The following is a 25354-nucleotide window of genomic DNA, read 5'->3' as shown; positions in this document are numbered from 1 at the left end:
ATTGTACTCTTTATCCCAAAAAATGTGTTTTTCTTGACTGAAAGTTACTTTGGCTCTGCAGCCCTGTGATCGCTTCGCACAAAGAAACATCAGCATCAGAAGCATTCATAGCAAATGGATCAACTACCCAGCCGCAATACCCACATCATCACAGTATTGAACTTCCATATCATTATAAAGCTGCTTCTCTGTTTTCTTCACTTCCCACTTGTCTCTGTGCCCCCCTAATCTCATGCCATGGCCCCCCATTTATGGTCCCCAGCTGAGAAATGCTGCTCTATAGGTTCAGATGCCTCTCAAGATATCATTGGCAAATGAGGCACAAGGGTTCCAAGGGAGGAATCAAGGTGGATCAATGTTTGGGTGCCAGGCACCATTTTGAATCAAGATGGCAAATCAAAACATGGTTTTTGTGTGACTTCACCCATTTTTTGACACAACATGGCCAAACTGTGCCGATTTACCTCTGAAGTTGTTGTTGCTGGATGTGGTGGCATATAGGTGGAAGAAATGGTGAGGCAACGGCGGAGTGAAGAGGAAAAAACTGTAGCAGTGGTCTAGCCATTATAAGTAAAAGCTACTGATCTAGGCAGAGCCGACATTTGGATTATCAGCCTTTAGGCTTAACATGCCAAAATTGGCACATGAGCTTCAGGAGCCCACAGACAGCCACTTCACCCTTTGCGCGATTGGTGAAATAACAACCGGAACAGAATGTCAGACCAAAAAACTCTTTTCAGAGTTTCTTCCACAGTTCTGGGGATTAAATGTGGCTTTAAGAAACAGGAAAGCAAATTAGGATTTTGACAAAGGAGCATTTCCCACAGATTCTTGGCACACAACCCCCCCCCCCAAAAAAAGTGCTGCACTTATTACCTTTCCCTGCATGTGCCAAGTGGGATGAGAAGTGCTATACAGTGGTACCTTGGTTCTCAAACACCTTGGTACTCAAACAACTTGGAACCCAAACACTGCAAACCCGGAAGTAAGTGTTCCGGTTTGCGACCTTTCTTCGGAAGCTGAATGTGCTCCGTTTTGATCGTTACGCTTCTGATTTGAGTGCCAAACTTCCATTTTGAGTGTTATGCTGAGGTCTGTCTGTTTTTGCTATTTACCGTATTTTTCGCTACATAAGGTGCACCTAGTTTTTAGAGGGGAAAATCAAGAAAAAAAATTATTTCCCCCCCCCCAGCCCCAAAGAGCAGCGGACAGGCTGCGCACTGAGCTTCCCAGAGCTTCTCGGGGCTGCCGGGGGAAGCCTGGGTCCCCCCCCCCCAGCCCCAAAGAGCAAAGAAGCCAAGACAGCGAGTGGGATCCATCCCGCTGGCTGTCTTGGCTTCTGCCACAGCTGCGCGCAGCCTCTCTCGGCCGGATCCCGCTTGCTGTCTTGGATCCTGCTCGCTGTCTTGGCTTCTTTAGCTGCGCACAGTCTCTCTGGCCAGGAAAGGCTGCGCACGACTATGGCAATTCCCCCACCTCCTGCAAAAGCCCACAGGAGCCGCGCACCCTTTAAGGAGCACGCGGTTCCTGTTGGCTTTTCTACAAGGAGGCAGAAGGGACTGACTGGCCATGTCAGTCCCTTCTCGCTCCTGGAGAAAAGCCCGCAAGAGCCGTGCAGAGCTTGCGTGCAGCTCTTGGGGGCTTTTCCTGTATGCCTCCCCCCTGCAAACGCTCAATAAGATGCACACACATTTCCCCTTACTGTTTAGGAGAGGGAAAGTGTGTCTTATGGAGCACAAAATACGGTATTTTACATTTTTGTTTTTGCGACTTTTTTGTTTTCTTTTTGTGACTTTGTGGAAGCCAGTTCAGCTACTGGCTGATTGTGTGACTGCAGTACATTGTCTGTTGCTTTCATTTTATGGATTAATGGTCTCATTAGATAGTGAAATTTGTGTTAAATTGCTATTTTAGGGGTTGTTTTTAAAAGTCTGGAACAGATTAATTCATTTTGCATTACTTTCTATGGGAAAGCACGCCTTGGTTTTGGAATGGACTCCCAGAACGGATTAAGTTTGAGAACCAAGGTACCACTGTACTTGGAAGAAAGTCCAAGGAACCCTACATACCCATCAAGAATTATAAAGTCTTGTGGCTGAGGTAGTATTTAAGATGGAGACTTCATAGCTCATCTATACTTCAACTGCTCACCTGCACACAGACTTATTCACATGATCAGGTCAAGTATAGAGGACAAGAGTCTGCCAAACACTTATAAATGGCAGCATATGGCATTTATTCAACATATACTGAACATTAAGCTTGGAGGGGTTACTGTAAAAAAAACACTGGGGTAATAAAGAAAAATGCAGCAGAGTAACCCCAGAGGACAGGATCACACTTCAAAACGACAGATTAGAGAACTGGGCCAAAACAAACAAGATGAATTTTAACAGGGAGAAATGTAAAGTATTGCACTTGGGCAAAAAAAACCCCGAGAGGCACAAATACAAGATGGGTGACACCTGGCTTGAGAGCAGTACATGTGAAAAGGATCTAGGAGTCTTGGTTGACCACAAACTTGACATGAGCCAACAGTGTGACACGGCAGCTAAAAAAGCCAATGCAATTCTGGGCTGCATCAATAGGAGTATAGCATGTAGATCAAGGGAAGTAATAGTGCCACTGTATTCTGCTCTGGTCAGACCTCACCTGGAGTACTGTGTCCAGTTCTGGGCACCACAGTTCAAGAAGGACACTGACAAACTGGAACGTGTCCAGAGGAGGGCAACCAAAATGGTCAAAGGCCTGGAAACGATGCCTTATGAGGAACGGCTAAGGGAGCTGGGCATGTTTAGCCTGGAGAAGAGGAGGTTAAGGGGTGATATGATAGTCATGTTCAAATATATAAAAGGAAGTCACATAGAGGAGGGAGAAAGGTTGTTTTCTGCTGCTCCAGAGAAGTGGACACGGAGCAATGGATCCAAATTACAAGAAAGAAGATTCCACCTAAACATTAGGAAGAACTTCCTGACAGCAAGAGCTGTTCGACAGTGGAATTTACTGCCAAGGAGTGTGGTGGAGTCTCCTTCTTTGGAGGTCTTTAAGCAGAGGTTTGACAACCATATGTTAGGAGTGCTCTGATGGTGTTTCCTGCTTGGCAGGGGGTTGGACTCGATGGCCCTTGTGGTCTCTCCCAACTCTATGATTCTATGATTCTATGCATCTAGCAGACTGAATAAAACTTGTTCTCTCTCATTATTCAGGAATTAGGGAACATTTGATTAAACAAAGACTTGGAAGTACAGAATACATCGTTAATAGTGCTGTTGCAGGATGCTATGAAGGTCAATGGGACAACTGGATCAGAAACAATTACACTACTTTGGGGAAGATGGACCATTTGGGGCTGGCTGTTAGGTGCCACTTTCAACTTCATTTTAACTCCAAATTCTGCCAGAATTTGAAAGTGAACAACTGTGTAAGTGACTGTTTGCATAAATGAAAAATGTTTATTCTTGTAAATAAATAAGTTTAACACAATAAACATCAAGGCAGATCTAAGAACAAGGAAGCGAACCCTGCAAGGTTGGCAATACTTTTGATGGCTCAGACAGCAACCCCTGGGTCATTCCTTAATTGTTCTGTGGTTTCCTTTCAAGCATCCATATTCACTGCTGCTGGAACAGGAAACTGGGTTAGATGGGCCATTGGCACAATCTGCTAGGTATTTTATTGAGGCAAGGGTCCAAAACAATATTGGATAGTGGAGCTGCAAGCTGCCATCCTCTAGAATTTGCAAGGGGCTCCCCTCCACCACTTCATAGCCGAGAAAACAGCCTTGTGCACATAGAAACCAATACAAGATTATCCCAGAGCCCATATTTCCCACTCATTTGAAAGGCACAGTTTGGGGGAAGGACCCAGATGAGATCAGGGGAGCCACACTCTCCACCTCATGAGTGGCCAATGCCTTATTTAGCTTACATGGGTTGCCGGTTCAGAGGATGATTTCTTGCCATTCCAGTCTCTTAGGATTATATCAGACACACACTCTCTCTCTCTCTTTCTTTCTGGCAGAAAATTTCCTGAAAATACCAATGATTCTACTTTTGAGCATGTTTCAAAGTGGCTGTATTATTGACAACAGTGTAGTCACCCAGAAGCACATAAGCATACTAGACCAACTCCAACATCACATTTGGTGCTGTCCCAAATCCTTTCCAAAACTTAACAGCAGGCGCACTTACTTATGAGTAAGAAAGTGATACTTAGATCATTGCAGCAGATTGATAGTACGCTCAGTGGTATGAAAAGAGTCAAAGACAGTTCAGCTCTTGGCCAGGGAGGGCGGGATACAAATAAATTATTATTATTATTATTATTATTATTATTATTATTATTATTATTATTATTACAGAGGTAAGTCTTGTCTAGGAAAAAATGCCAAAGTTGCAGAGTCCACAGTCAGTAATGAGAATTTGAAGGCTACACAAGAGCTGTGAAGTTGTTCCAATAAGTTTTCCCACCTACCTGCCAAGCTTTTAAGCACAGACAGGGAATGTGTAGCTACTCAGAAAAATTAGCTGCCTCTGCAGGAGCTTCTGACCTGAAGGGAAAAAAAATTCCCTTTATTTCCCCCCCAAAAGCAGGTCAGGGAAACCGAACCAGGTCGGGGAACAGCAGGATAGTGGCGCTGTGCCTCCCTGCTGTCCCCCGAGCTTGTGGGGCTGGCTGATGTCTGCCTGGCGCGCGGGGCGCTCTGCTTCAGCGGGCCCCACCCGCCAGGCAGCAGGCTGCTATCTGCAGCGTGGGGAGCCTTGCGGGGAACTGCAGGGCTCCGCACGCTGCGGATGTCTGCCCGGCGCGAGGGGCGCTCTGCTTCAGGGCGCCCCACCCGCCGGGCGGCAGGCTGCTATCCGCAGCGTGGGGAGCCGTGCGGGGAACTCCTGCAGGGCTCCGCACACTGCGGATGTCTGCCTGGCGCGAGGGGCGCTCTGCTTCAGGGTGCCCCACCCGCCAGATGGCAGGCTGCTATCTGCAGCGTGGGGAGCCCTGTGGGGAACTCCTGCAGGGCTCCGCACACTGTGGATGTCTGCCTGGCGCGAGGGGCGCTCTGCTTCAGGGCGCCCCACCCGCCCGGCGGCAGGCTGCTATCCACAGCATGGGGAGCCCTGCGGGGAACTCCTGCAAGGGTCCCCACGCTGCGGATGTGTTCCCGAAGCGCCGGGCGCTCTGCTTTCAGGGCGCCCGACGCTCCGGGAAGCAGGCTGCTATCCGCAGCCTAGACATGGCTAGCGGAGCGCTAATCCTGAAGCTTGGGGCGTGCGGAGCTCAGCGCCCCCAAGCTTCTGGGTGCCGGCAAGGTCTAGACGGCTAGCGGAGACCTTGCCGGCACCCAGAAGCTTGGGGCGCGCTGAGCTCCGCACGCCCCAAGCTTTGGGATTAATGCAGCACTCTGCTAGCCGTGGGAGAGCTGGGTCTCCCATGGCTAGCGGGTAGCTTCCTGAAGCCTGGAAAGCGAGAGGGGTTGGTGTGCACCGACCCCTCTCACTCTCCAGGCTTCAGCGAAAGCCTGCATTCGCTCCATAGGACGCACACACATTTTCCCTTGCTTTTTAGGAGGGAAAAAGTGCGTCCTATGGTGCGAAAAATACAGTATGTTGAAAGGGACACATTTCTTATTTGGGTGCACTGCTTTTCCCTGGGAGACAATAACAGCCCTGTGTCTTCCTACTCTGTCACATCAGGCAGTGTCCCAGATCCCTCTCCATCTCCCAGCAGGGAAGCAGCCTCCACAGTCTTTGACAGCCCTCTCTCTTCTACGGGAAGAGGAAGCCTATGGGACTCCTGCTTCAACAGAGCCAGATCCATCTGGAGGTGGAGGGGGGGTTCCAGCAACTGTCAAAGTTACCCATTTACAGATAGGTAGCCGTGTTGGTCTGCCATAGTCAAAACAAAAAAAATTCCTTCCAGTAGCACCTTAAAGACCAACTAAGTCAGTTCTTGGCATGAGCTTTCGTGTGCATGCACACTTCTTCAGATACACACCAAAGTTACCCATGTTACTTTTCTGGGGGAAATCCCACATGCAGGATCCTAGATTCCTCTTGAATTCTGCAGATGGAATCTTTTCAGGAACAGCTAAATGGATAACCAATTCCAACATTAAGCATTTACCGTATCATTTCTATAAACTACCTAATAAGCATCAGTTGTTTTACAAGAGACTCAACCCATAGCCTCCGATTCTGTTGGCCACACACTTACGACTAGTAATTACATAGTCTTTATAGCCAAAAGGTGTAACTTATAATGAAAAAGCCTTTAACCCAGTCATGACAGTGACTCTACTGAACAGCATGTTCTGCTTTGGTCAGGTGACACTTTGCACAGTGCTTATTGGCCTCTGCAGTCCCTCTTCTCACCTGTCAGCTGAGCAATTATTTCACAGACCAGTTACTGCCTAGACCACATCTCCTGATTTTATCTCTTCCTTCACCTTGCTCACAAAATAGCCTGTGTCAAGGGAAGGGCTAGAGTGACGTTTGTGTACAAAATCAAAGTCCATCGTTACATCATTGCTTGCAAAAACCAGCTTAACTTTTATGTCCCCTCCTCCATCTCATTTGCACAATTAGAGTATGAGCTGATCTACACTGAAGTTTGATGTGGATCTGAAGCTGCTTGTGACTCTTTTTTCTGAGGCATCCAGACACCCTCCTCCTCTTCCAAGTGGCAGTCCACACCGCTCCCCCGAAATTCAGATTTTCTTGATTTGTGGATAAGGAAGGAAATCCAGAGTGGCAGAGTGGTGAGAGTGTCAGACTAGGACCTAGGACTCCAGCGTTCAAATTCCCACTTGGCCAGGAAGCCCCCAGAGGGTCCCTGCGCCAGTCATTGCCTTTCACCCCAACCTGCCTTACAGAGTTGTTTTGAGGATAACATGGAGGGGGAGAATGTGCATGCCAAAGAGCTCCTTGGAAGCAAATGAGGGATATGTGTGTGTATATGCAATAAAATAAATCAATAAAATTATATGTTACCAGATTGAGGACACATTGAAGTGCACTGTATGGGTTCACATCTTCCTGGGTACTATTTGTTGTCAAACCCTCTACTTCCATTTCATTTCCATCACCCAGAGCAAAGGATGCAATTGATATCCCAATAACAGAAAAGGCGTTTGTCTACGCTACAAGCGTAGCAAGAATGTTAACTGCTAGGAATTGGAGGGGGGGGAGACACCAACCAACAAAGGAAGAGTGGCAAATCAAATTGTGGAAATTTGGAATTGGCAAAAATGACAGTGGCAATTAGACACCAACCAAACCAAAACATTTAAAAAGAGTGGGAATGTGTAAAAGACTATTTGGGAAAACATTGTTCTGTAATAAATTTTTTGATATGTTTTGAATAAATTTCGCAAAGTTAAGAAGAGATAGATAAGCTATCGACTCTATGATTCTATGATTCTAAAAAAAAGGATTGGAATATGTATATTAATAACAGATGAAAAATTTAATAAAAAGCAGGTTAAAAAAGAAAGTCAAAGATACATGACTGTGCATACACTCTACATTTAAAAACTGCAGTTTGTTCCTGGTGCCAGGAATTGTAGCTCCGTGAGGGGCAAACCACTTTCCAGGATTCTTTTGGGGAGGGGGGTGTCATTTAAATGAATGGTGCGTTGCCTAGCGCCAGTGTATCTCGAACTTGGGTCTCCAGTTGTTTTTGGACTAGAACTCCCATCATCCCTAGCCAGAAGGACCAGTGGTCAGGGGTGATGGAAGTTGTATTCCAGGGGTAGGCAAACTAAGGCTTGGGGGCCGGATCCCGCCCAATCGCCTTCTCAGTCTGGCCCGCGGATGGTCTGGGAATCAGCGTGTTTTTACATGAGTAGAATGTGTCATTTCATTTAAAATGCATCTCTGGGTTATTTGTGGGGCATAGGAATTTGTTCACCCCCTCCCAAAAAAATATAGTGTGTCCCCCCAAGGTCTGAGGGACAGTGGACTGGCCCCCTGCTGAAAATGTTTGCTGACCCCTGTTGTAGTCCAACAACAGATGGAGACGCAAGTTTGAGAAGCACCAGCGTAGCCGATTACTGACAGGAGATGGTAACATTTTGCCCATCCAGATACACCATTTAGGAACCACTGTCCTCAGCACCCTCTCCCAAATCAAATTTTATTCTCTTTCAGCTCTTGAGTGCAGATTAGACATATTCTTGTCTCTGCTCCACAGATATGTTTTCTCAGCAACTAGAGAGTGGAAGAAGCTGCCCAAGGAAATGCTTTTCCTTGCCACACCTACAGCATGTGGTCCATAAACCTCAGAAAGTTCCTTCCCTCCTTACTAGATCATTTATTTCCATTTTCCTAGTTCAAATCTCGCCTCGCTTATGAACTTGCTGGGTTACCTGAAGCAAAAGACATTGAGACGATTCAGTTGTAATCCCCAAAGACTGGCATTACAGAGACCAGCATTTTAATAGTCTCCATCACACCCGACCCCTCCTCCCTGGCACAAGGCCATGCGCCACCTCCTTTCTTGGCCTGAAACAGTAAACTATGACTTGTCCCAAGTTGAGGAGTGAGGAAATTGGAGGAGGAAGGCAGGGGCTGAGATTGAGGCTGCTTGAATGCCCATTCCCGTAGCTGCAAATCAAGGTTTGATGTTGATGCCTGACTGCCTCAATGCCTTTGCCACCTCAACCCACAGCACGAGCATAATGCTACTGACCTCAGTGAGTTAGGGACTCCCCTGCATGTGAAGGCAGGCGGCGAGACCAAAAGTGGGTCCAACGGTCAAGAAGGCCCGTGCTGTGTAGAAGGAAATGAGGGGCAGATGGGGTTTATCCACCTGGGAAGAAGGGAAGGTCTGATCCTAAAACTGCTGCCTTGCGAGATATCTTTGGGAGAAAAGGCTAAGGAGTAAAGCCTACACAAATCTGATAAGGAGTCCCCAAGACAGTTGGATGGTGCCTTGTATACCACTTCTGGCAACTCCTGCAGCCAAGCTGGTGCCAAACGTCTTGCTCTGCTTTCTTTGGGCCATATAATCGAGGCCGAGAGACGGGTCTTGTCATCTGGGCAGCCCAGGACTTCCAGACACACTGCCCAGGCTTGTGTCCCAGGAGGTCACTTTGGTGCTGCTAACACAGTGGTTTGACTAACCCCCCAGAAGCACACTCCATTGTCTCTCAAGACAGACAGGTGCCAACAACAATACAGAGTTACTGTTGTAAAAACTGGTAAGCTAATGAAAGTACAGCAATTTGGACACTATAAAGCACTACATAAATCAGATGTGGGGAGCCTGTGACCATCCAGTTGTTGCTGGAGAACAACGTCCTTCAGTCCTGACACTTGGCCATGTTGGCTGAGGCTAATGGCAGCTGAAGTCCAACAACATCTGAAGAGCCACAGAGGATCTCCTTGCCATAAATGCTAAGTAACATCAACATATTACTGAAGGAAGCCCTCGTCCAGGGTGCACAAATGGACCGGCTGATGCCCCATCCCCAAAGTTTGCAAAAGCATTTTAACATCTGGATTCCCCCCATGTTTTATAAGGTTCATTTTAGAAGCCAGGTACAGGGAGTGGACAGTGATGACTGACAGCTGGCTTCCTTTCTTTGTTGCTCCCCTGGGAATGTGTGGGATTTCATTTCTCTTGCTTAACGAAATGCATTAATCTCCCAAGGACAATCTAAGTACAAATATTCCGCGGGGGGGGGGTATGTGTTTGGTTAGCACTTAGTAAAGCTTTTCGTATTCAAAGCTCTCTACAAATACTGACTAAGCCTTCTTCTCAGCAGACATAAGATAAGAGCCAGGCACCACCATTCCCAGAGTCAGCTCCAATGATATGCTGGGACCCGTCAGGAAACATGCTCATGAGAGTATTCTACTTAAGTGAGCAGCGTAACAAGACGCCACAAATGTGTGAAACTTGCTTTCAATTATTCCCGCCCCCTGCAGAAGGGGACCTGTGAACTCAGAGGACTTTGTGGCTTCCACAAAGGTCTAGTTACAGACCACAGCATCCTCAGGCAGGTGCTGCAGTCATAGGATGGCCCATGGGTGATGCATGCCCTAGAGCCCTTGCTCTGAAAGGCTGGGTCCAGAAATTGCTGGATTTCTCACAATGCCCCTGACATAGCACCACACAAGGGCATTATAGGAAATTAAAATGGCTGCTCACTGCACTTGGAGGCCACAAATGGTGGGCCCCACCAAAGGCTCTTTGGCAAAGGCCTCTTCAAACCTAAAGTAGATAACCCTACTCCCATGTTACACATCTCATGTGAGCATTTCAGGACAAGACAGTCTCAAAGATAAAATTGGATCTGCCTGTGATCTCAAACATGGAGGAGAAAACATGGCTGCTTTGCCACTTAGAAAGTCTGCAGCAGAACTAGCCTGATGTTCTCAGTATACAGTGGTACCTCGCAAGACGAATGCCTCGTAAGACGAAAAACTCGCAAGAAGAAAGAGATTTTTGTTTTTTGAGTTGCTTCGCAAGACGGATTTCCCAATGGGCTTGCTTCGCAAGACGAAAACGTCTTGCAAGTTTGATTTTCAATGCATTCCTATGGGAATCCATGCTTCGCAAGATGAAAAATTCGCAAGACGAAAAAACTCGCAGAACGAATTAATTTCGTCTTGCGAGGTACCACTGTATAGTGGGTATTGCCCCTTCTTGGAGACAGACACAAATCCAATGGACTGATGTCCGTTTTTCTAAAGCACAAACTACAAATAGTTTGCCAAGGGAGGTGCAGCTGTGTCCTGACTTCAGCCAGTGCACATCGGCTTGGGCCAGGGGGTGGACGGAGTACTTCACAGTGGGTCTGCCATCATGATGCAAGTACTCAGGCTGAATTAGTGCCCACTATTTGCCAGAGCTTAGCAATCCTTTTTTAGCCCTTGAAAGGATGTGGGACACTTGAGTTGGTTGCCTCAGGTACAGCTGTGCTCTCATGCCATTCCTATTCATCTCTGATGAGGCTTGATGGGGCTCTTGCCAGATGTAAAACAGCTGAAGGGGGTTTGTCCCAGATCCCTTTTTAACTTCCATCTCCCAAATATCCTGACATAGTCCTGGAGGGCAATGTCTGGTGACATCTTTAAAAAAACTAGGGTGGAAGGAGAATGCCACATCCAGCGGCCAGGACATAATTTCATTTATTTATTTATTTGTTCCCTGCATTTTATCAATTAAATTTTTAACCTGACCTTCATCCAAGGAGCCCAGGGTGATGTATGTACTTTCCCCACCCATTTTATCCTTCTAACCCTAGGAGGTAGGTCAGGCTCAGAGGGAATGACTCTGGCCAAGAATACCCAGGGAACCTAATGGTTGGGTGGGAATCTAACTGCTATATCCTAAGAAGCTGAGCTATGGCCCATCTTGATCAGTGCTCTCAACTCCAGCAGGCAGATGTTCTCTGGAGTTCAGACAGGGAGCATTCCCAGCCCCACCTGGAGATGCAGGGGAATGAACATGAGTTCTTCTGTTTGCAAGGCAGATGTTCTCTCCCTCCATCACACTTACACTTCACACTCCCTTAATAATAGCTGGAAAAGAATGAGGCACATTGATTTAAGGCATTCACAGGGCAGGGGTGTGCTGCTTACATGAAGCTGTTTTTTATTGTAAGCTGCTTTGGATGGTCATTTGCTCAGAAAAGCATCCTAAAATATTTTAAATGAATGAAATAAGTTTCACATTTTGAAATGGATCTATTTCTGCATATAACTGGGTCATATAACTATTACAATGGTTTGCAACTAAATAAAGCTTTTATACAGCACTAAACTGAACTGAACAGTGCTAAACCTCCTGGGATCATCCTCGGAGGCCCTTCATGTGCCTCCTCAGTGAGAGGTCTGGAGGGCGGCAACACGAGAACAGGCCTTTTCTGCAGTGACTCCTGGTCTGTGAAAAGCTCTCGCCAGGGCATCTTAGGTGCCAGGCAAAAATTTCTCCCAGGCCTTTGGCTAATTAAACAATCTACGGCCCTTTAAACAGGGTGTATTTTTATGTTTTTATATTATGTGATCCTCAAAAGAAGGGTTGTATAGAACTTTAATTAATAACAACAACAGCACAGGAATATTATCTAAAATCTCTGGTCATGCAGGCCACCCGCACCTTCAGAAATTTAGTTGCTTAGAGACAGATTTGCATTTGACCTAAACATATGTAAGATTTCTTGCTTGAAGGCCGAGACTGTGGAATTCGATACACACTTACTTGGAAGAAAGTCCTGCTGAACAAAGTGGGCCTTATAGCCTGATCCTCCTGCATGTTTACTCAGAAGAAGTGGCCAAAACTTTCCAGAATAAAGGACTGGAAGTTCACTGGGAAAGGATTAGCATGTTTCAGATGATCGTTTGAGGCTTTAGGAGTCCTGTAGGGGTCAAGCTAAGCATTCTCTCATTTTTCCCTCCTGGCACGTGAAAGCATCCAGGTAAAGATCCTAAAAATTAGTTCCTCATTTTGTCCAAACCAGGGAACTCTGACTTAATGTTGGTTAACAAATGTGTCAGGAAGGTGGAAAGTCAACTTCTATGCTTTTGATTAGTAGTGACATGTATATTGATAATTTGAGAAGCAAATAGCAGGACTAAGATTAGACAACATAAACAGGAGCACAAGATCATCCATCCTGGTTTGGTGGCTGATCCTGCTGAGATACAGGCGGCAGCTCCAGGATCCTAGCACTTCTTATGATTTGTTAGGCCCTAGATCTACTAAGAAACAAAAGGTCATTAGGCTCACATTTTGTGGCATCATTTGCACTACTTAATCCCCTCAATGATTTTTTACACAGAATTCATTCATTGTATTTGGCTTTGAATACATTCGTTTTAAGAGATTATGGCCACTACTCACAGGATTATGTATGTTTAATCCAATGAGATCAATGGTTTTAAGAATGCTTAACTCTGTGCTGGAGCCTATATATGTAGCCTTTAATATGTTCGCATATATTAAATTCCATTTAAAACTGGGCTACTGCTAGCGCATTGTCATGCCATCTACAGATGGGGCTTGTCCACCTGGGAAGGAAGCCCATTGAGGAGAAGGGAACTCTGATCCTAAACCTCTGCTGCCTTGCAGCTATACTTATTCCTGAGAAATGCTTTAGGAAAACAATTTCCTGCTGCCTTGTGGAAGATCTTCGGGGGGGAAGAAAAGGCTGAGGAGGAAACCCTACACAATTCCGGAGTGGAATCCCTAAGAGGATTGGATGGCACCTTGTACACCCCCTTCTAGCAACTCCTGCAGCCAAGCTGCTGCCAAACATCTTGCTCTGCCTTCCTCTGGACCCCATCAGTGAGGCCAAGAGGAAGGTCTTGCTGTCTGGGCAGCCCAGGACCTCCACACAAACAGCCCAGGCTTGCACCTAGAGGAGGTCACTTCATTGCTGCTAAAGCAGCTGTTTGACTTGGCCCCCAGAGGCACACTCCATTGTCTCTCAAGGCAAATAGATGCCACCTCACCCTGAATAAATGTGTTCTAGTGACCTTTGCAAACCTAAACAATGGGGCCAGGATACCTAAACAACTGCCCGTTCCAATATGAACCTGCCTGGGTGCCAAGACCCTTCTCCAAGATCCCAAGAGCCAGTATGGTATAATGATCAGATCAAGAGACCCATGTAAGAACTCGATGACCATCTAGTGTGGCAGCAGCTGCACTTTGGAAGCGTTTCCCTGTGGAGATCAAGCAGGGGCCTTCACTGTACTCTTCTCAGCACCTGCTTTCTTGATTTCTCTATTTTATCTTTTGTAAACTGCTTTGAGGTTTGTTTGTTGTTGTTTTTTTACAATCAAGCAATGTATCAATTTTATCAAATAAATAAATCAGATAACCCCTTAGCCTCAGCATTTGTGGGTGACCTTGGGCCAACCATTCAGTCTAGATTGGTACCTCACAGAGTTGCTGTGAGGATAAAATATGACCACGTACCTTGCACTGAGTTTGGGGGGAGAGGAAAAATACAAATGCAAGAAATACATAAATAAAATCTCCCCGTTATCAGAAGTGACAGGAGTGACAACCAGAGACAAGATCTGTATGGCAACTCTTAGGACTGAACCATGGGCTCCTCACTATTCAAATAATGGAGGCAGGCATTCCCCCCTGATGCTGCTGCTTTGTCTCTGTCCACTAGAACAGCTGAGATGATGACATCACTGCAAGGTCAACCCCGCCCCCACCACCCACTTTTCATGTGTGAATGATCTGACACGCCACATTGCCAGATAGTTCACTATCTCCTGGCTGGCTTTGTATGTTAAAGGGATTCCAGGAGAGAGCGCAACGCACCTGCTCCCTGCTTTTGCTGTGCTGCAGCTTGGATGGGGCGGGGGGGGGGGCTGGCAAGGGAACAGATGGCCCTGCCTCTCCGCAGGAGCCGGGCCAGATGGCCCTTCCTGCTGCATGGTTCTAGAAAATGAATTGTACTCTGGAGATATCTACATTGTACTCTGGCAAGAGGATTTGTCGGGGTTAGTGACGCCTCTGCACACAGAGTGGTGCACAAGGAAATCTCGTGTGCATGCACACACACTGAACCACACTTGCTTTGCCATGCGTTCTTGTAATAGAGGCGTACAGAATTATGCACAGTGTGGATACAGTGGATAGGCTCCCTCTCCTAGAACGCTTGACTTTGGCTTCATCTACAATGCAGAAGGGTGGGAGATTCTGAACTTACAAGAGCAAGCGCTTCACGCAGCACCTAGTTAAAACTGCAAAATGTGCCAGCACAAGGCTTGGGTGGCTTTCAACAGGATTACACAACTCCTGAAGGAGAAGGCTATCAATGGCTACTAGTCACGAAAGCTGTGTGTCCCAGCTCAAGGACTAGAGGCACCTGCCTCCGAATATAAGGAGCTGGGGAGCCACAGCCCAGGTCTGGCCTGTGGGGTTTCTGTGGGCATGTCACTAGCTGCTGACGAAACAGTGTTGGACTGATTGCTCACTGATATGTTTCAGCAGAGCTTTTCTTACGTTACCTGGTTTAGAGAGGGGGGCTACTGTGTCCAGGAACCAGGGATTTCGTTCCACACTTGGTCTGCCTAGCCATGACTGCTGCAAAGGGGAACACGGTTCATTACTGTTGCAGTGGAGACCTGTCCAAACCAGGCCCAGCAGAGAGCGGCCAAGAGTGGGGTGAGATAATGATGGGGGGTAGGTGAAGGTGGAATGAAGATACCCAGGGGAAGACTTTTTCTTGGTCAGATCTGCAAGAAAGACCCAGAAATCTTTAAAGGGACCACAGTGTTAATCTGCCGAGTCTCCTGAGTACAGGGAAGCTGCCATGGGCGCCATGGCTCCTTCACTGCCCAGGGCGAGGTGACTGGGGTGCCCCACTGACCATCTTACAACTTCCTAGTTCAGGATTTACTGTTGATTGACCTCTTACCACCAACAGTAACTTAGGGGGAGCCAAGCATACTAGGACTCAATTTCTTGACTTCATAAAACTTAGGGAAGTGCTGGGTGAGATCCCATGGACAGTAATACTAAAAGGAAAGGGAGTTCATGATGGCTGGGAGTTTGTTAAGAGGGAGATAGTAAAAGCACAACTTCAGGCAATACCAATGAGATGGAAACATGGAAGGTGCCTAAAGAAGCCAGGGTGGCTATCTAAAGAACTTTTAACTGAGTTAAGATTAAAAAAGGATGTGTACAAAAAATGGAAAAGGGGGGAAACCACTAAAGAGGAATTCAAACAAATAGCCAGCACATGTAGACACAAAGTCAGAAAAGCTAAAGCACAGAATGAACTCAGGCTTGCTAGAGAGGTTAAAAGCAACAAAAAAGGCTTTTATGGGTATGTTCGTAGCAAAGGGAAGAACAAAGAAACAGTGGGGTCACTCAGAGGAGAAGATGGTGAAATGCAAACAGGGGACACAGAAAGGGCTGAACTCCTCAATGCCTTCTTTGCCTCAGTCTTCTCCGATAAAGAAAACAATGCCCGACCTGAAGAATTTGGAGCAAATGATTCAGCAGAGGAAACACAGCCCAGAATAACTAAGGAGATAGTACAAGAATACTTGGCTAGTCTAGATGTATTCAAGTCTCCAGGGCCAGATGAACTGCATCCAAGAGTATTAAAAGAACTGGCAGATGTGATCTCAGAACCACTGGCAGTCATCTTTGAGAATTTCTGGAGAACAGGCGAAGTCCCGGCAGACTGGAGGAGGGCAAATGTTGTCCCTATTTTCAAAAAGGGGAAAAGAGAGGACCCAAATAATTACCGCCCAGTCAGTCTGACATCAATACCAGGGCAGATTCTGGAGCAGATCATTAAGCAAACAGTCTGTGAGCACCTAGAAAGGAATGCTGTGATCACCAATAGTCAGCATGGATTTCTGAAAAATAAGTCATGTCAGACTAACCTGATCTCGTTTTTTGACAGAATTACAAGCCTGGTAGATGAAGGGAACGCAGTGGATGTAGCCTACCTTGATTTCAGCAAGGCATTTGACAAGGTGCCCCATGATATTCTTGTAAAGAAGCTGGTAAAATGCGGTCTTGACTATGCTACCACTCAGTGGATTTGTAACTGGCTGACTGACCAAACCCAAAGGGTGCTCATCAATGGTTCCTCTTCATCCTGGAGAAGAGTGACTAGTGAGGTGCCACAGGGTTCTGTCTTGGACCCGATCTTATTCAACATCTTTATCAACAACTTGGATGATGGACTCAAGGGCATCCTGATCAGATTTGCAGATGACACCAAACTGGGAGGGGTGGCTAACACCCCAGAGGACAGGATCACACTTCAAAACAACCTTGACAGATTAGAGAACTGGGCCAAAACAAACAAGATTAATTTTAACAGGGAGAAATGTAAAGTATTGCACTTGGGCAAAAAAAATGAGAGGCACAAATACAAGATGGGTGACACCTGGCTTGAGAGCAGTACATGTGAAAAGGTTCTAGGAGTCTTGGTTGACCACAAACTTGACATGAGCCAACAGTATGACGCAGCAGCTAAAAAAGCCAATGCAATTCTGGGCTGCATCAATAGGAGTATAGCATCTAGATCAAGGGAAGTAATAGTGCCACTATATTCTGCTCTGGTCAGACCTCACCTGGAGTACTGTGTCCAGTTCTGGGCACCACAGTTCAAGGACACTGACAAACTGGAACGTGTCCAGAGGAGGGCAACCAAAATGGTCAAAGGCCTGGAAACGATGCCTTATGAGGAACGGCTAAGGGAGCTGGGCATGTTTAGCCTGGAGAAGAGGAGGTTAAGGGGTGATATGATAGCCATGTTCAAATATATAAAAGGATGTCACATAGAGGAGGGAGAAAGGTTGTTTTTGGCTGCTCAAGAGAAGCGGACACGGAGCAATGGTTCCAAACTACAAGAAAGAAGATCCCACCTAAACATTAGGAAGAACTTCCTGACAGTAAGAGCTGTTCAACAGTGGAATTTGCTGCCAAGGAGTGTGGTGGAGTCTCCTTCTCTGGAGGTCTTTAAGCAGAGGCTTGACAACCATATGTCAGGAGTGCTCTGATGGTGTGGACTCGATGACCCTTGTGGTCTCTTCCAGCTCTATGATTCTATGATTCTAATGCATGCTCAGCCCCATCCTTCTCACTTTCTGCTTGGCAATAAAGTAGGGAAGACTTATAACTAATTTCTTGTGCACGGAGAGTATGAATGCTCCAAGGAAAATTCTATTCTCCCCTTCCAGAGCTAAGTGTCCTTGATGGCAGAACTGGACAGCCTCAGAACAATCTTGCTTAGCTCTGATGTTGGCTGATTGGATAGGAAAGGGAGTTTGTGACGGAGACAGGTGCTGGGAGGGAGAAAGCATTGTGGGACAAAACAAAGCATAGTTAGTGGACTGGTGTGTGTGTGTAACATTTGCAAGGGTTTCTCTTGTTCCTATTATAACACAACTGTGGGCAGCCTGAAGAAGCTCCAACAACCTCATTGCTTGGCCATAAAAGAAAGCCTAGAGACTAGGGGAGGTCAGCGGGTTCCAGGTACTCTCTCTTTATGGTGAGATTTTGGGGGTGGTTAGTGAGTTTGTTTGGGCCCTCAGTAAGAGGGTGCCTGGGTGGTGTCCTGGGTGAGAAGCAGGAGACTGACAGGTCTTGAAGAGGGAGGTGTATCAGGAGGAGGAATTGATATCAGTATATATTTATGAGGAATTTGTATTAATTGTTTCCTTATGTATTTTTGCAACATAGATTGTGGTTTTAGTTGTTTGTACACAGCTTAGAGATTTTTTATATATACTGAGTGGTATAGAAATGGCCTAAATAAATGGCAATGATGTGGCACTGGGTATGGGGGCGTCTTCATAAAATGCAGTGTCTGACTGACTTTAGGCCTAGGAGAATGGCTAGAGGCTGGTTGTGCCATGTTATATGAAGACCCCAAGTGCTGGATACAGTCTTACAGTGGAAGCACAAGGCCTGTAGAAAGAATAGGATGTGCATGATAAGAATTAAGTATATTATTTACTGCATATGCCCTATGCTTGGCCCTTCCAACTGAACAGGACTTTGAACCTCACGAGGAGGCTTATCTGCCACTGGTGCTTCTGTGACTTGCTTTAAAAAGTCATGTCAGTACCCTTTATTAGGTTCATCACACACTTTACAACAAAGAGTATATCCTTTCAGTGTGGAATAAGTGTCACATCTTTACTCACAAAGCACTAGGATTGTTTGGAATAGCTGTCACTCACACAAACATGCACTCAAGGATGAGGAAAATAACCCACCACCTTGACTATCTCAGGAAGAGTGGCTAAAGGATGAGGAGAAGTACCGAACCAAAGAAAGTCATTTTCTGTCTATCCTTATAAGACTCGGGCGGCTGGGCTGAGGGGTGAATGCAATACTTTTATTTAAACACAAGTGGTGCACTAACACACACACACATTAAGGAGAACACCAGTCTCAGAGAGATTTACAAATATGTATTGAAAACAGTTAAAAATAGGCTTTAAAACAATACAAAAAGAATGCCTAAAGCAGATACCTTTTCTAGTCAAATTGCGTGGGATCAATTCCAATCTGTTACCTCCGAGGATGTGGACAGGCTGCTTGGATGAGTGAAACCAACCACCTGTCTCCTTGATCCTTGCCCATCCTGGCTTATAAAAGCTAGCCGGGAAGGGCTGGGCGATGGGCTCTGCGGGGTGGTGAATGCTTCCCTCTGTGAGGGAACATTCCCGGATCCGCTGAAAGAGGCGGTCATTAAACCACTTCTTTAAAAAAACATCTTTAGACCCGGCCAGTATGGCCAATTATCGCCCAGTCTCAAATCTTCCATTCTCGGGCAAGGTGATTGAGCGCGTGGTTGCTGAACAACTCCAGGCACGCCTGGAAGAAGCGGACCATTTGGATCCCTTCCAGTCGGGATTCAGGCCTCATCATGGGACTGAAACTGCCTTGGTCGCACTGGTTGATGATCTCCGGCGAGCTAGGGACAAAGGTGAGAGTTGTTTCCTAGTTCTGCTGGATCTCTCAGCGGCCTTTGACACCATTGACCACAATATCCTTCTGGACTGTCTTGAGGGGCTGGGAGCTGGGGGCACTGTCATACATTGGTTCCGCTCCTTCCTCCTGGGCCGTATTCAGAAAGTGGTGGTGGGGGATGAGTGTTCAGACCCCTGGGCTCTCACTTGTGGGGTGCCTCAGGGTTCTGTCCTCTCCCCCATGCTTTTCAACACCTACATGCAGCCGCTGGGAGAGATCATCAGGGGGTTTGGGCTGGGTGTTCATCAGTATGCAGATGATACCCAGCTCTACCTCTCTTTTAAATCAGAACCAGTGAGGGCAGTGAAGGTCCTGTGTGAGTGCCTGGAGGCGGTTGGAGGTTGGATGGCGGCTAACAGATTGAGGTTGAATCCTGACAAGACAGAAGTACTGTTTTGGGGGGACAGGAGACAGGCAGGTGTGGAGGATTCCCTGGTCCTGAATGAGGTAACTGTGCCCCTGAAGGACCAGGTGCGCAGCCTGGGAGTCATTTTGGATGACTGTCCATGGAGGCACAGGTCAAATCCGTGTCCAGGGCAGCTGTGTACCAGCTCCATCTGGTACGCAGGCTGAGACACTCTCTGCCCGCAGACTGTCTCACCAGAGTGGTGCATGCTCTGGTTATCTCCCGCTTGGACTACTGCAATGCACTCTACGTGGGGCTACCTTTGAAGGTGACTCGGAAATTACAACTAATCCAGAACGCAGCAGCCAGACTGGTGACTGGGAGCGGCCGCTAAGACCATATAACACCGGTCTTGAAAGACCTACATTGGCTCCCAGTACGTTTCCGAGCACAATTCAAAGTACTGGTGCTGACCTTTAAAGCCCTAAACAGCCTTGGTCCAATATACCTGAAGGAGCGTCTCCACCCCCATCGTTCTACCCGGACACTGAGGTCCAGCTCTGAGGGCCTTCTGGCGGTTCCCTAACTGCGAGAAGCCAAGTTACAGGGAACCAGGCAGAGGGCCTTTTCGGTGGTGGCACCCGCCCTGGGGAAAGCCCTCCTACCAGATGTCAAAGAGAACAACAACTAGCAGACTTTTAGAAGACATCTGAAGGCAGCCCTGTTTAGGGAAGCTTTTAATGCTTGATGTATCACAGTATTTTAATATTCTTTTGGAAGCCGCCCAGAGTGGCTGGGGAAGCCCAGCCAGATGGGTGGGGTATAAATAATAAATTATTATTATTATTATTATTATTATTATTATTATTATTATTCAGTTGGAAAAGCTTGTCAAAACAGAAAAGTCTTCACTTGTTTCCAGGAAGTAAAATAGTTCCACAAACAGGGGCTGCCACATTGAAAGCCCTGCTCTGAGTTACTGTGGAGCAGACTTCTGCTATGTAGGCGCTCTAAGGAGAAACTCTCCTTCCGGCAGAACACAGGAACTTACTAAATGCTATTAAATGATAAATCCATAGAGATGGGGGTCTGATTTTAAATCAGCTTGGCAGTACACTTGCCCTTTAACAACAAACAAACTACCCTTACTTTCTGAATTTTGCTTACATTGGAAGTTGGAACCCTGTTCTGCAGCCAGGGTCACCCAGGAAAGTGCCACGTAACAGGTTATACAACTCAAATCATAACTCAGACCCTTAAAATAAGTGGAAGGGCGTCAAATGAATGGGATCTGATTTTATTTAGCTTCTGGCTACTCGGAAACAAGTCCTGCCATACCTTCCAAGGTATCAACTACAAGGACTGAAAATGCAGTAGTGTGGGGAGGGAACCTTCTAGCACCAGCCTGGGCCACATAAAAACCGCTTCAGCTTTTAGACTGCAGTTCCACTTATTAGGAAGCAAGAATTAAGCAAGCAAGCAAGCCATATAAAACACAGGAGAACCTCCAAGAATACATGCTAGGACTGCATAGCAAAAGCAGCAGGCAGGCGGGGTGATGGCTACTTCTCCAAATCAACACACAGATTTAGTTCTTTTCTCTCCCTCCAAGAGCCAAATTATAATTAATGTTATTACTAATCACATCTCTTTGGAAATTAAGTTCCACCGACCTCAGTGTAGCTCACCTGTAAGTCAGAGGCTGGAGAAACAAGGATAGCAGCATATGGCCCAAAAAATGAAGCTACCTAAGCCAGTATTTGAGGCTTTGGGGCATGCTGTTTTAATCACCATTTATTATGTATTAATTGTATTAATTATTAGTTAATTTTAATGGCCATTATACTCTACCCTTGCTTCATTTTGTTTTAAAATAATTATTACCTGCTCCACGTCCATGAGACGTCACCCTTCTGTGCCCAGTGAAAAAATTTAAAAATTAAAACATCAACAGCCTATTATTAATATATGAATGCTTAAGACTCTGCAGGTTGCTTTTATATTTTTACTTTATAAATGTTTATACTATAAACAGCAACTCATGTATTAAGATATTAATGGAATTCGCCAACCTATACTCTCATTAGTCCCAACTTTGGAAAGGTAAGTGACAGAGCAGAAGGCCATGCAGACTGTAAGAGAAACTAAAATAAAGAGTAATGAATAAGCACATGTAGGTTCCTCTTGCCTCACAGGGGGACAGTGTGCTTTTGTTGGGCAAATGGGAGAATTGCTGCCTTCTCTTCACAGAAAAGAAAGCCAAAGGAAGGTATTAGCAACAGCTAGCAAAAGCATATGGGTGGATGCTCTCAAAATAGTCAGAGCAGAAGAACGGTTGATTGCAGAGGGGTAGATTCCACATTAATCACTCTATTTCACTCTAGAGTTACCTTGAGACAATGACCCCAGATGCTTTAATAAACACCTAAAAACCTCAAAGAAAAGAAAACTTTATACTTCAGTTGTTGTATCATGGATCACACAGCCTCATTGTCTTTCACACTTTTATTTCTCCACTTCTTTGTTTGAATGAAAAAGTGTGTGTTGTGGGGGGAGAGGGAGAGAGGAAGAATAAAAAACAAAAGCCCTTGAGCCGTTTCTTGCTTCTGCTGCCCTGGGATCTGGCACTGTCACAAGTCATTGAGCATTCTGCCACTGATTGTATTGGTAGAAGGATTAAAACGCTGTTCAGCAGAGCACAGGTTCAACAGAAACACACCAACCCTTTATTCACAGACCAGGCCAGGGGACTCTAAGCTGCCAGCTCAGAAAGTTTGCTCCCTCCCTGCTCTACACACAGGCAGGATGGACCGCGGGGCTGACAAGGGCTGGTGTAGGATGTGCAGTCCTCACAAGCAGGTTTATGTGGGGGTCTAGAGGGGGTGGGATAGGTCACAGTACACCGTGGGCAAAGAAAAGAGGGACGTGCCATCTGGGTGTTCTGCAACACACACACACACGTTAATTATTTTAATGTAGCATGACTCCTAGGGATGAGCAATTAAGGATGGGTGATCTGTAAAATATTTATGGGCCCAACACATTTGCCTCTTTTGACAGCTACCACCCAGCAAGTGTCTGCAGCTGCTCCAGACAGACAAACTGTTTGAGAGGAGGAAAGGGCAATGATGGGGTCTAGTTCAAGCCCACAGCCCTTCACCTCTGAGCTCCTGCCAGCCTCCCCCCCTCCAGCGCAGCTTCTGTTTACTTTCCTCAAGCAAGCAGCCCCCCCCCCCCCGCTTGGCAGACCCATACCCAAACACATCAGGTCTCCTGCCGCTGCCTCTCACAAAGAGCCACAAACAGATGCAATCTTTTTTATGGGAGGAAGAAGAAAAACAACAACAATAGAGGGCAGATGGAGAAGAGTTGAATTCCCTGAAATGGGGCGGGGGGGGGAGAGAAGCTGTCCTATGAGTCCTTACTCTGGAGTTTATATATCAAAGACTCTTTCCTTTCTCAGGCTAAACTTTAAAAGTCCAGGAGTTATTTTACAGCCCAGAAGAGAGAAAGGGATGGGGGGGGGGAGAGGGAGAGAGAGCAAAAACTTTCCTTTTTCCTTTTGTCTGCAAGCTGCGCTGCCAACTCGGCACTGCCTCTGACCCGGGTTCAAGAAGCCCCTCTGCCCGTTTCAGAGCCTCCAAGCAGCGTCCAGGCACACAAAAGACCCCCGCCGCCCCCTCCCGAGAGCGGAAAGGCCAGGGGGTCGCGGCGGGACCCCCCCCCCGAAGCCTCACCCGCTTTGCAAGGGTCCTTGTAGTCGATGGGCTCCGCGTCCGGCTCCGCGTCTTCCTCCAGGACGTCGCCGTAATCCGCGAAGTCCATCGCCTGTGCCAGGACCAGGACGGAGAGGAGCAGCAGCCCCCGCCAGGATGCCGGCATGCTGGCTGGCAGGTCCCGGGCAATGCTGGGCGGCGCGGCAGAGGCAGCGAGAGGGAGGAGCCCCCGCGCCCGCCTTTCTTTGGGGGAAAGGAGATCTGGCCTTGGAGGCGGGCTCAGGCGCGGAGCTCGGGAAGGGAGGCACTCCAGGCAGCGGAGGAGAAGCCCCGGGCCCCTCCGGGCGAGAGGGCGGCCTCGGCCCGCCTGGAGCCTCTTCGGGCCTCCTCCCCTCCTCGCTCCCTCTCAGACGAGCCCCGGCCTCCTGTCACGTCGGAACACTTCGGAACCGGACTGCACGCGCTTAGATACGCGAAGCAAGCCAAGGCTTCTGAATGGCGGCGCTTGGCCGCAGAAGGGGCTCCCGCGAAAGCCCCCCCCCCGGCCTGCCCCTCTCCCCCCGCCGAGCGGGCTTCGCGGCTCCCTTCTCCCGGTTCCCCGCCTGACCTTGCAGAAGAGGACCGGCTCTGGCCCGACGCCTGCTGCGCCCCTCGGCTCTTGCTTGGCCAAGCCTGGGGGGGAAACTCCTCCGGCGTCCCTTCCCGGGCAGCAACGCACCCCACTTTCCGGCTGGGAAGGGATGTGTCAAAGCTGGGAAGGTCGGAGAACAGGTGCTCTTACCTGCTCTGGAAAGGCGAGGTCGAAGTCCGAGTCAGGTCTATGCGGAGGAACTTGGGAGCCAGACCAAACTTTTCCCCCTCCTTTGTTCTTTTCCCCCGGAGTCTCAGAGGAACGTGAGCCCTCAGCAAGAGCGGCCTATATGGTCTTCCACTGCCACAAACCCGTAACTCATTATTTCTGCTAATTTATGAAGCAGTGAGGCCTAGATCCGATGTTCCTATTGATTTGTAGCTTCCTTTTATGGTTTTGTCCGCTTCACCTATGACTCCCACCATCATTTGCCCAGCATGTCATTTTGATCCATTTGTCTTGTCACAAGCCTTGTCTTTTCTTGTTCTTCTTTTGAGAACACATTTTTCATAAGGTAAGAGTTGAGGAAAAATTGCTTTTCTGGAGTAGGAAGATTAGCCGCTTTTAAAATAGAGTTTGCTCAGGTAGGAATTTAATATCAATAAGTAATCTTATGTTGGACATATTCTCGCCACTCAAATCTTGCACACTTCCGCTGAGCTGCAGAAGAGTTCTGCATAACAGTTGTAACTCAACATCTGACATGCTCATACGGACCTCAGTTGCTTGGGAAACTGCCATCCCTGTTGATGCCGTTCAGCTGGGCAGCAGTTGTCCATTAAATAATTGGTTGTGAGAAGGTTAACTCTTAGTACCAAACTGAACCCTATTTTCCCATTGAGGTTTGGATGGTACTTTGGGGAGGACTTGCCTCAGTTCTGCTGGATCACTTGTCAGGGTGCGGAGAGGGACCTTCCAGCCCTTAACTTAAGTGGGGCTCCTGTAGATTCAGATAGATGGGAAGGAGGGAAGCTTTTGCAGCTGAAGCCTTCTGCGCTGAAATTCAGGAGGGCCTTTAAACAGGGGTGACAAATATACATCACAGTGACAAATGTCTTCCTGTGCCTGTGCCGCCTGTTTTACAATACTTAAAGGAAGCAGCCGCCTTGACCAGAAATGGGCCTGGTGACCCCAGCAGAAGCAGAGGCTGCTGAAGTGGGAGCTGTGGGAAGGTTTCGTCTGCTG

General features: G+C 47.3%; 1 protein-coding gene across 2 annotated transcripts in view; it reads right to left on the bottom strand.

Moving 5' to 3' along the window:
* Positions 1 to 23750, bottom strand: part of BMP1 (bone morphogenetic protein 1) — a 159591-nt gene extending 135841 nt beyond the window's left edge. Inside the window, exon 1 of one of the 2 annotated variants that reach the window (XM_081890870.1) lies at positions 23560 to 23750. In XM_081890870.1, the coding sequence (XP_081746996.1) occupies positions 23560 to 23704 (145 nt within the window). In that variant the 5' untranslated portion in view covers positions 23705 to 23750. The remainder of the gene's footprint in view (positions 1 to 23559) is intronic. The other variant, XM_081890868.1, reaches the window with a different exon arrangement.
* Between the last annotated feature and the right edge of the window lie 1604 nt (positions 23751 to 25354).

The sequence above is a fragment of the Podarcis melisellensis genome (genome assembly GCF_964234715.1).
Source record: "Podarcis melisellensis genome assembly, chromosome: 15".
In the NCBI taxonomy this organism is placed as follows: domain Eukaryota; kingdom Metazoa; phylum Chordata; class Lepidosauria; order Squamata; family Lacertidae; genus Podarcis; species Podarcis melisellensis.
The sequence above is the reverse complement of the archived record's forward strand: the minus strand, read 5'-3'. Positions and strand labels throughout refer to the sequence as shown.